This window comes from Manis pentadactyla, chromosome 2 (genome assembly GCF_030020395.1).
Source record: "Manis pentadactyla isolate mManPen7 chromosome 2, mManPen7.hap1, whole genome shotgun sequence".
In the NCBI taxonomy this organism is placed as follows: domain Eukaryota; kingdom Metazoa; phylum Chordata; class Mammalia; order Pholidota; family Manidae; genus Manis; species Manis pentadactyla.
In genome coordinates this window covers 205,436,847-205,448,499 of record NC_080020.1, presented here as the reverse complement: position 1 = coordinate 205,448,499, position 11,653 = coordinate 205,436,847, and the positions used below count along the sequence as shown (strand labels likewise).

At 35.5% G+C, this 11,653-nt stretch overlaps 1 protein-coding gene across 6 annotated transcripts in view; it reads right to left on the bottom strand.

Annotated features, from left to right (window-relative positions):
• Positions 1 to 3,407: 3,407 nt before the first annotated feature.
• The window catches only part of ATL2 (atlastin GTPase 2), a 64,661-nt gene continuing 56,415 nt past the window's right edge, over positions 3,408 to 11,653 (bottom strand). For 5 of the 6 annotated variants that reach the window (XM_036931598.2, XM_036931594.2, XM_036931596.2 and 2 more), the window contains 7 exons: positions 11,499 to 11,637; positions 10,595 to 10,722; positions 9,423 to 9,479; positions 8,413 to 8,484; positions 7,319 to 7,750; positions 5,821 to 5,835; positions 3,408 to 5,723 (listed from right to left, as the gene is read on the bottom strand). In XM_036931598.2, coding sequence (XP_036787493.2) covers positions 5,616 to 5,723; positions 5,821 to 5,835; positions 7,319 to 7,750; positions 8,413 to 8,484; positions 9,423 to 9,479; positions 10,595 to 10,722; positions 11,499 to 11,637 — 951 coding nt within the window. In that variant the 3' untranslated portion in view covers positions 3,408 to 5,615. The remainder of the gene's footprint in view (positions 5,724 to 5,820; positions 5,836 to 7,318; positions 7,751 to 8,412; positions 8,485 to 9,422; positions 9,480 to 10,594; positions 10,723 to 11,498; positions 11,638 to 11,653) is intronic. The other variant, XM_036931595.2, reaches the window with a different exon arrangement.

The window sequence follows — 11,653 nt, the reverse complement described above, 5'->3', positions numbered from 1 at the left end:
TCCCCACAAAAGGAATTCAAAACGTCTACCAGGATTTTGACGTCCGTTCTCATCCCACCCTCCTGACAACCCTGGGAGGTGTTACCTCCACTTTAGAAATGCATCAGCTGGAGTTGTTGCTACAGAAGTGCTTGCCCAGCTCAGGCGGTGCGGGGGTCAAGCTCGGTTTTAACTCCAAGGTCCATCTCTTTTCCTGGAATTGAAATTGAAGTATTCTTCCAGTTCTAGGTTACACAAGTTTTTAGGTGACCTCTTTTTGTCAGTGGCTATTGAGCCATTTTCCTCCGGAGTGACTATGCTGTTTACCATGTAAACTTGTCAGAAAGTCTAAAAAAATTAATAACCCCAATACCTACCCACCCATTAAAAAAAAAAAGTTAATATGGACACGCTTCAAGTAGTTACCAGATTGTATTAGCCAAACAGAGCCAGCAGACAGAGACTTGAGAAAAGCGACTGAGTACAAATTTTCTCTTCCAGTACCTGCTTCTTACATACCCTTTACATTTTACTATCGGATTCACCAATCCTGTGGTAAGGGGGAAAATTGTCATAAAAAATACCACTTGCAGCAATCCAAGGTCTAGTGCTCTCTATCAAAAGCCCACCTACCCTTAGAAGAATCAAAGCAACTCTGCAAGCATTAAAGAATTTATTAATGGCCTAGGAAAATGTTCATGTTATAGGAAAAAAATATGGCTAGGATTTTTTGTGTAAAAACATCAAGGGTATGAAGATGCTCCACATCGTTAATTATCAGGGAAATGCAAATTAAAACCACAATGAGATTATCACCTCACACCAGCAAGGATGGCCGGCACCAGAAAGACTAAGAACAACAAATGCTGGCAATGATGTGGAGAAAGGGGAACCCTCCTACCCTGCTGGTAGGAATTTAAGCTAGTTCAACCATTGTGGAAAGCAGTATGGAGGTTCCTCAAAAAACTAAAAATAGAAGTACCATTTCACCCGGGAATTCTACTCCTAGGATTTTACCCAAAGAATACAACTTCTCAGGTTCAAAAAGACATATGCACCCCTATGTTTATTGCAGCACTATTTACAATAGCCAAGACATGGAAGCAACCTAAGTGTCCATCAGTAGATGAATGGATAAAGAAGATGTGGTACATATACACAATGGAATACTATTCAGCCATAAGAAAGAAACAAACCCTACCATTTGCAACAACATGGATGGAGCTAGAGGGTATTATGCTCAGTGAAATAAGCCAGTCGGAGAAAGACAAGTACCAAATGATTTTCCTCATTTGTGTAGTATAACAACAAAGCAAAACGGAAGGAACAAAACAGCAGCAGACTCACACACTCTTAAGAAGGAACGAGTGGTTACCAAAGGGAAGGGATGGAGGAAGGTGGGTAGGGAGGGAGAAGGAGATTGAGGGGTATTATGATTAGTACACATCATGTGGGGGGGATCATGGGGAAGACAGTGTAGCACAGAGACTAGTAGCAACTCTGTGGCATCTTACTACACTGATGGACTGTGACTGCAATGAGGTATGGGGGGGACTTGATAATATGGGTAATGTAATAACCATATTGTTTTTCATGTGAGACCTTCATAAGAGTGTATATCAATAATACCTTAATAAAAAACCATCTAGGGTATGTTTTATGCATGTTATTAAGCATAGAAAATATTTCATAAAACACATCAAATAATAGTTACCTCAAAGGTATACAACCAAAAGGACAGGAAATTTTTCATTAAAAAAAAATGTATCATGGGTGGCTTTCACCTTGTTGCAGTATCAACAAAATCTCTTTTCTCTACCTTTTAGTGCTTTTCAGAATGCAGCCAAGATGGAGCTTTCATTCTGAGTTAGGAATATTACTTGTCTGAACCTTTGTACCAATTTGAACTCCTGGAAGTAGTTGGCACTCCTAGGTCTGCAAGCCTGATAACTGAGACACCTTTTCTGATGAAGTGGTTTCCTATCTATATCACAGGACTGTGATTAGTATGAAAAGTACTAATTTATGTGGAAGTTCTTTATTGAGCTATACAAAGGCTATGATCCCCCCTCCTTTTTATACATATTCATCAGGTACTTCTGACCTGGTCAACAGCTAGCTTTAGCTCTGAAAAGCCCCAAACATTACAAACTGAAAATATCATAACAGAAGTTGTACTGCACCGAAGTAGGTCAAGGGGAAATCAATTCCCTAGCCTAAACTCCAGCAAAGTGCAAATATGAAGGAGAAATTCCAAGTCATAGAAGACTCAGGTAGACAAAGTGGCAATTCTCTGTCCTGCTTGGTAATACCCTAATTTGGTTGTCTGCCCAGGCCAACCAGAAGACTCCCCAAAGCTAAGTTCTCTCTCTGACAGGTTCCAGACTGAATCCAAGTAAGACAGTCATCTGACTGGTAAACCCCATGAGGATAGTACACCCTGGCCAGGTGAGAAAATGGCTGCCAGCAGCACAGCTCACAGCTCTTCAAGCTGATTTTCTCATTGCCCACAGCTATGCGCTTAGGTGCACAGATCAATTCTGGTCAAAGCATGGGAATTCAGGCCATGAATGAAACTGGTGAAGCCTCAAGTGTGAGGAACAGACCCAAGTAATCCACGCTAGCAAACAAGCACTTCATCAGAATGCCAATTCCCTAGTTATAAGGCTAAGCAACTGATGAAAAAGACATTCTGAAAGGCCATTTTTATATTTACATATTGTGGACCACTAATAGCAGACCACAGTGTTTTCTGAAATTTTACTGTATATTTTTAATAGGTTCTTAGCCAAGTCAAAACCAAAACTTTTTTTAATCCCCTAATAATTGAAACAATGGAACTAACATCAGTAGCACTCACACCTGCAGTCAGAGTGATGTCCATCGTCTGCCCGATTCTGAAAGTAACCAATTCTGGAAGTAAAATAGCTAAAGCAAGCCCAGCTCAGAGTACCCTGAGAATATAATCCTCCAGAGAGAAATACTGCTATTCAATCCTAATACAGTACGTTCAATGAAGCAAGGATGACCAGCCGGCTTCACGAGAAATATGTAAGGCACACTCAATAGCAAGGTTGTAAACGACTGTCCCCTGCACAAAAGTAAATTATTTAAATAGTCTCAATTAGGAAGATAATTTTTCAAAGAAAACCTACCTTGTAATATTGATTACTAAAAAACTGTACTACAGAAAACATACTAACACCAAAGTTATTTCAGTCAAGTTTTGAGTTTGTCTTTAATCCCTTTTATTGCTTCTTGTTTAACAATGTTTAGAATCTTCCAGCTGAAATCAAAGTGCTTTCTTGGAATCCTTTGCAGAATTATATCTTCTTTGGGGAAAGCACACTCTTTCCAACAGGAAATTCTAAGATATCCAATGGTCTAGATTTTACAACCCTTTTGTTTAAAAAAAAGCAAGCTATGTCTTTAATTTCAGAAGAATTGCTATTATATAACTTTTTATTTTTCCATTCATAAAAACAGTCCACAGCATTCATAAAACAGGGTGGTAGAAGAAATTAAGAGACACTTCCCAGGTGCATCTTTGTGTTTAAGAACAGATGATTTGGTAGCAATTGTTTTTTAATACAGATGGAAACAAACACAATCCATATAAAAACAGGATTTGAAAGGAGGAGGGGAAGAGATATATCAACCAATGTAAATTTAGAGCTTTCAGGCATGCAACTCAATATCTGAATTTTCTTCACTTAAAAACCAAAGTTGGTGCTTTAATAGGTGTTCATAAGGCTACAAAAATACTGCAAAAATGTTAGCCTTACATATACCACAAAAATTTTAAAAAAGAGAGAAAAGAAATTAATCCCTCCTACACCTAAACTAATCACAGTAAGTTTCCCCTAACAGAGACAAAGAAAAATAACTTTCTACAAGCTCAGTTTTGAGGCACAATACCTTAGAGCTCTCACCCGGGGGGTTCCTGCTCATGCTCTTTGCAGTATAAACAAATATGGTTTAGGCAATGGAATACATACATACTTGAAGGATTCCTTAAAAAAGAATCACAAATTTCATTTTATATATACAACAAATTTTTAATCATGTACTGAAAATAAATTACAGGAAATAACTTTAAAATCCAACAGAGGACAAAGTCACAATAAACATTCCCATTGAATTCCCTTGGGGGGTGAGATTGCAGTGCTCAAGAAAGATAAATATCACAAATATATCAAAAACTTCAAATTGTCTATGCATTCACACACTGACATGAGCCACAAACATTCCTTCACAGGGACTGTACCTATTAGCCTACCACAGAACCAGATTTTGCCATAAACTACAAAACTTTTAATACAAAATTGTATTTATATATTTATAATTCATATACATGCCCTATCTGTGATTTTAGAAAATAAAAGCTACACACTGTACAGACACTCTTAACTCATAGCTGTAGGCAACATTTTTGGATGGAATTTCTCCCCCAATAAAATTAATGGCATATTTTATGTACATGAAGGCTGAACTGCATGAAGACAGTTCAGTTCCCCAGATACGCATCTCCTTTTAGGGCAGGTTTATAAATTTAAAAAGGCAAGACAAATGTACACCTCAGAATCACTTTCTTAGCTACAAGAGTTGTCATGTAATTTCTGTGAAGTTTCTGATACATGCATTTATGTAATACTGATATTGAAGGCAGTAAAGCAATATATACTTTTAATGTAGTGGCTCAAAAAAGGCTTCATTTTATTCACATCTGATTCTTGATACAGTGATTCACAACTTCTCTAAAAATCAAAATTTCAATGGGACACTGTTGAAGAGACTCTAAATAGATTTCTTAAAATATTTCCCTGAAATATCCTTTTACATAAGACAAATTTCACTAACATTAGATTAAGTAAAAAGGAAAAAAAGAATTAAGCATGGCACAAATGTGCATGATAAACTAATGCTCCTCAGCCAGTCTCCACGTCTTAGGAGCCATAAACAGAATGCATAAAACCAACAAATAATCTTCACACTCTGTGGCAGCCATCTGTGAAGCCAGTTATACTAAACTACTTCTACAGTTGATTGTAAACTTTGGTTTATTTTTATTTGAGTTCTCATTGTACAGCAAGCATGAACAAAAGGGAGAGTGGAGTCCATGAGGAGATGAACTGTCAGTCTGTCTTTAATCTGGCATGATGAGACACCTGGTCAGTCAGGCCTGCTTTGATAGAGTTTGTTACAGACTGCCTTATGTTTTCCTCCATCAAATTATCACCCAGGGGCTTCAATACCTGTGGTATGAGAAATGTGCAAAACAAATAAAAACATGAGGTAAAAAAAGAGTTACATATAAAAATAGATAGAAAATTTCAATTCAAAGCAATGAAGAAAATAACCAGGAAGGTGGGAAATAAAAAGATGCTTCTCCCCAAAAGAAGTTATGATGCTACAAGTAATGCAGTTAGACATTTTATAATGCAACAAAATTACTTTCCTCTTATTCAAACCATTTACAATTCCTATGAGATGGATGTGCAATTCCATACCCTATATGCAGCATCAAATCTGGTATGTATACAGCATTTATGCAGACCGGCCCAGACGGTCCTGCTTATTGTCCTACATGTATAAGTGTGAACACTTCAGATAGAGAAAAAAGTTAAAAATACTGTCTAATTTTTCTTCTTGTTATTGTTGGATGACAGTCTCTGTCGCTGTGCTGATGAAAGAGCACGATGAACCATTCGACGTCTAGTAACTTCAAACAGTTTGGAAAACACCTAAAACATGGAGTGGTGCGTTAGGAAAATGATTTAGAGCACCGTGAAGTTACAGAGCTTACAACTACAAGAATTTGAGGCTTTGTAGGTTTCTCACCTTCCTGGGACTCCTCTGAAGCAAAAGAAAAGAGAAATGCAAAAACATTTAGACAAGGTTTGTTGACACAGCACAGATCTCTGACTAGTGACCACCTTACCTCAACTATACTGAAAAATAACCTTATGCACTTGAGATTCTTCCATTTGTTTTGTAATAATGGCACCCCTAAAATCCTAGAATAAACGCTGTACAGAAGAGAACTGGATTTCAAAAAAAAGACATTGTACAGTTATTGAACTTCACATTGCAGAAAATTAGTAATGGTCCAAAATTTTAAAGTAGATAATATTTTTTTAAGTGAGGATGTGATAGCTTTTAATCCATCTGCTCTTAGAAGATATCAAAAAATATGAAGAGATTTTTTAAGAGAGAAAAATTTAAATTTAATAAATATCCAAACACAAATGCCCAAATCAGATCTGAATAAGTAGAGCATTTCTCTAAAGAATAAATGCAAAACCCAAATTAGAAAGTGGGTCACTTTATAAAATAATAATGACATTTTACAAGAAAAACCAACAACCGATCAACTTTTTTCAAAAAATGGTTTACTTCTTCATTCTTCAAGTCTTTAAATTTAAAGCCAAAACCAACATGGACCTGCATATCCTAGATCTTCAAATAAGCCCAATACTTTACTGGCCCAGAAATGGTATCTGAAAATGCTTATTATACTGTCCATCAGTAATAACTGTAGCTTTCATTCTGTTCCTTGACATGATGCTCAAGAATTTCACGATGATTGTTTTAATGACAACATCCTTAAATGCAGTTTTCTAAACACAGGCAATTCCAGCACACAGACAGCCGACATACATCATGTCTTTCCTTAGTAGATACTTGTCAGGCGTGACCTTTGAATTCTGGTTTGAGGTAAAAGATTGTGATTAAGAGAAGCTGGCTCGCTGTCTGTGGTGCTTTGCTTTTTCATTAGTATTTCCATAGCACAGAGGCAAAGTCTCTGGTGTAAGAAATCCCCGCAGGGATTGTGGTACATCAGTGAATCACCACCACTGTCTTCATGGAAGGCAATGAAGACCTGAACATCCAGTATTTTTCCTGGAATATAAGCACGTATTGCTTCTTGGCAATATTAGTGAGAAACTTGTCTTCCTAAAGAACTATACTTTCAGACTTCCTTTCCTTACCTTTATAACTCCTTCACCAATTATATTATATTTCCTCAAAGAAAAAAATTCCTTAGAGACTCTGACCCTGCTCACTGTCTGGTATAATCAGGCCTCTGAATAAGATTCAATCCAAAGGAGATTACAGATTTAAGCCAACCAAAGCACACTATAATTATGACTCTGAAGAAAAAAAAAAAACTCTTCAGTTCCTATTTTATATTGAGATTATACATCCAAACAAAACAGGTAATATCCTTTTGACATTCCTCATATAAAGGTAAAGAATAAATACTGTGGAGGGAGGAAAGGGGAGGGAGTCACAGAAATGAGATTAATCACTGAAAAATCAAAAGACAGATACCAACCTGTTCCCATAGTGTTTCAGCAATCTGATCAATCATTGTTCCAATTTCTCTGAACTCCCCAGAGTATTTAACATATGCCCAAGTACAAAGAGATGTCAGTGCTAACCCCATGACAAGGTTACACAAGACAGCTATAGAGTTTAGGCCAATGAAGCCTGTCAGTCCTGAGATTATATACATAGCAAACATGACCGCAAACAGTGTGGCAGGAGTGCGAGCAGCAAAGAAGATATTTTTGCCATCATTGTGCTTTATAAAATTTGCATAGGTTTCTTCAATTTCAGCCTCAAGCTGGTCCTGATAACGATGACAGAATTCATCTCCACCCATTTTTTTTACTGAACGAAACTGTTTAATCGCCACTTCCTTGAGATCCAGGTGTTTTCGCTCCAGATCTGAAGGTGCAATGTAAGGCTTGTCCCCACCACATACCTGTAAAGACAGGATTGCAGTAGGACAGATTACATGCTAGGATGTAATTCGCACCTGAAACAAGTTCCCTCCTCATAGTTTTTAGTCTCCAAAGTCAAACCACTTACATGGTTGAGTTTTAAACTCGTTCATAATACCTCACACATAGTCATAACCTATTTATTTCTTACATGTTGGACTGATTCAAGCAAAATAAAATTTCTAAATATGACTAATACCAATAAAGTGAGAGAAATTACCCTGCAATCTGTACCTGACTTCATTTGACTCACCAATACCCGTAAGAGTAAACAAGACTGCTGGCAAGAGAGTAAAAGATAACACACAAAAGGGTACTTTAATGTTCACGTTAGCAAGATTAACATAGAAATTGCTCTTCACCTTAAACTAATGTTACTTACATCTGAAGCTACTACTAACAGTACTCTGAATCATTTATCAGAAAAATTTTCAGTATGGTTTATATAATAACTTACCACCCATACTCTGTACTTTAACCATGTAACTATTTTCTTAGCTTATTTCCAGCTGATGATAAAGGGGTATCGAGGAATGATGTAATATGACAGTACATTCATAAGGAGCACAGATAATTTCAATTGTTGTAAATATTTATGTCTTCTATATCATTCCAGTGTCAAATTTAAATTTTAGTTACAAACCTGTTCCATACTTTTGCAATAGATCTCTCTTGCTCCTGCTACTGCAGCAAGATTATTAGCTTCAGCTGTTGCCTAAAAATAAAAGACAATGTCCCACTTTTATGCAAAAAATACCTGATGACTCTATAAATTCTGAGTAATACAATAAATTATGTACAGTGAGCAAATCTGAAAATCAACCAGAGAAAATATTATCAACTTCCAGTTTTCCTTTCCAACAGAAAGGAGCACCAGTATAAAGGATATAATAATTGCTTCTAAAAGACTGACTCCCTAATGTTGTTTTGATTGGGTTTGTTAAAATGAGTTTGTAGAAAATACCACATATATTCAGCAAATGATAGATAATTAAATATATAACAACCCTAAAACATGTCAAATCTCCAGATGTAAAGAATCAAGAATTACCCATACGGTTCTCTTTCTCATAAACAGTATTACACAGGAGACATTTTTAAATCCACAGAACTGCTTATTGAGTGAATTTTTTAAGAAAATAGTGTTTAATCCACTATAAAACTGAGAAATTGGCCAAAGTAGAAAATCCTTAAAAATACAAACTAGGTTTAAATAACATTGTCCCCCAAAAAAACAGCTTTTAAAAAAAAGAAAAAACCTATATTCACTAGAAGCAGCTTTAAATCACTAATACCAAGAGGAAATAAACCTTATTTCAATCCACTTTCACTGTCAAAGACTAGGAAAACAGGAGCAGCTTGGTTCAGAGAAGCCCATATTAAGCTATCCTCTGCAATAGGAATTTTCCTACACTTTTCAACAACTGAAGAAAAGGTACCGAGGACTCTTATTTCTGATGATTTATATGTGTGCAAGGTCTGCAATCTGTAGTTACAAACAAAATCATATAAAAACTTCAGGACCCATGACATGTATTACTGTAAATATTGAAAATGTATTTCCATGCAAAGAAACACCACCCAATTTACAGTATCTATCTCTAAAGCAGATATTTTCTCCTTCATAAATAAATAATGTACAACACACATTACCTGAAGCATGGACTTTGGATGTGGAAGTTCCTCACCTTGATAAATTTTAATGTAAGCCTAAAAATACAGAAGACTCATTATATTGCTAGGTTATGCAATTTGGCTCCACATCCCCAAAGAAAGAAAATCATTAAATATAAAAATGATGTACACTATTGAAAGCAAAGTCGAGGCTTTAAAAATAATACACGCTCATTCCAACAAAGTTAACCCTATTCTCAACACTTATCAAATGCATGTGTTGCTAAATAACATTCTAGAGAAATATTTCTAAATGTAATTCCAACTTGCATAAAAGTTGTATCTCCTATTTAAAGGTTATATGTAAAATGCCATCCACTTTATGAAAAGAAATCCGTAATTCTCCCGTACTGCCAATGTTTCAAATAAATATGTTAGAAAACACTTAAACTCAGTATTTTATTTTGACTAGCTTAAATTACATTTCACTTCAAGAAGAAAAAAAAAAAAGACCTAATTTGTGGTCTAAGAGTAAGGAAAGATAGAAGTTTTTAGAAGCCCAAATAGTCTTTTCATCTCAACTGTCTACTGACTCTAAATTGAATCATGATTCAACAAAGATAGTATGCAAGTGATCAAGTGTCCAATAAATGCCCAAAAATACACTCTTAGTTAACTGTTTTTTCTCTGCCACCTATCTGTAAATACTATGAACAAAGACAGCCCTCTACAATGGTCTTGCTCTGGAAAGCAAGTTAAAGGACTAAAGAGCAGAGGGGGGAAAATCTACGAATACTTTGAACTCAGAAGCCAGTTTTGATACTTTCAGCTGCTCTTATCAAGTCCTCAGAACTCTGAGATAAGACTTTTGTGAGAACTCAGGATGCAGAATTATGTATGCTCCCAATGCTCCCAATACCTAGTATCACGAGTGGTATTTTAATAATATGGTGAATGGTTCTTCTCTCCGTATCATAGCAGAAAAAGCAGGACAATTCTGTAAACAAAAGCACTGTCTAGAAGATATAAGTTGTTTGCTACAATCTTAAAACCCTTAAAATATTGATACACCTTAAGTATCCTTAAAATACTGATATTCAAGGCAGAATTTACTTTTTTGTTTTAAAATAAAGATAAGAAATTTCTTATACATACATATGAGTTTTGAATCAGCTATATTTCAAAGTCATTAAACATAAGAGTTTTCTTACCTTAAAGTATTCTACAAGATCTCTACAAGTGACTTTAGATCCACTGATCTCTTTTTCTACCAAATTTTCAGGGGAAAGCAGCAATGGAACCAGATTTTGTAGCTCTCGTTTAAAGTCTTCATCAATATCTAGTGGACATGAAATTAGTCAACATATTATCCAAAAAAAATAAAAAAATAAAGAAGTTCCCATTAGTGAGTTCATAAAACTCTATTTCATGAAATAAGAGTACATAGTACCCATTACTTACATAAACTCATTTAAAAAAACTCACCCAAACATGTCATATCTCCTAGAAAAAAATATAATCCCCCTCTTTCCTACTCCATTTCCCTCATCCTCCAATAATTCTTACAGCTCAAATAATAAATAAAACAAATTGCAGATTAACAAACTCCAGATTAAGTATTAAACTATACTTTTCAAAAAACAAGTCATGAAATTATATTAAATTTTAATACTAGGTTTTGCTTTTCCAGCTACACTATAAAAATTTCATCAATCCTCAAGCCTTTTTTTGCTATCATGCTCAAAATAATCCCGAAATATACACACAAAATTATACCTTAAACAAAGAGACTTAAATCCATTACATCAATGTAACATATTGGTAAAGCTTTTCAGAAGACTACAGTTAGATGAAGTACTGAAATGTTCTCAGCCTTCAGAATTTTTAAGATATCAGTGCTGAGCAACAGACCACATTACAATCTTAATCAATATGCTAGGTGTCTGCAAAGAACCAAGAGAAAACTACAAAGATCACACGGAGCATTACAATCATGTCAAACACATCAAAATGTCCTCCAGTACAAAACAGAAAATTTAAGGAACCATGTATTTAAAAAGACTTTCAGCCTCTAAAAACTAAGTTCTGATTTTTAGCAAGAATGGGAATTCCCACCTTTCAATCTCCCATCAAAACTAGGATTAGTTGCAACTTTAAGACCAGGATGTGGCAAAAGGAAGCAACCAAGATTTGAGAAACAATTGTGAATGTGCTTCCTTACATTCTGTAGCTCTTCGTGTTGATTTTGTTTTACCTAGGGCAGAAGGAGA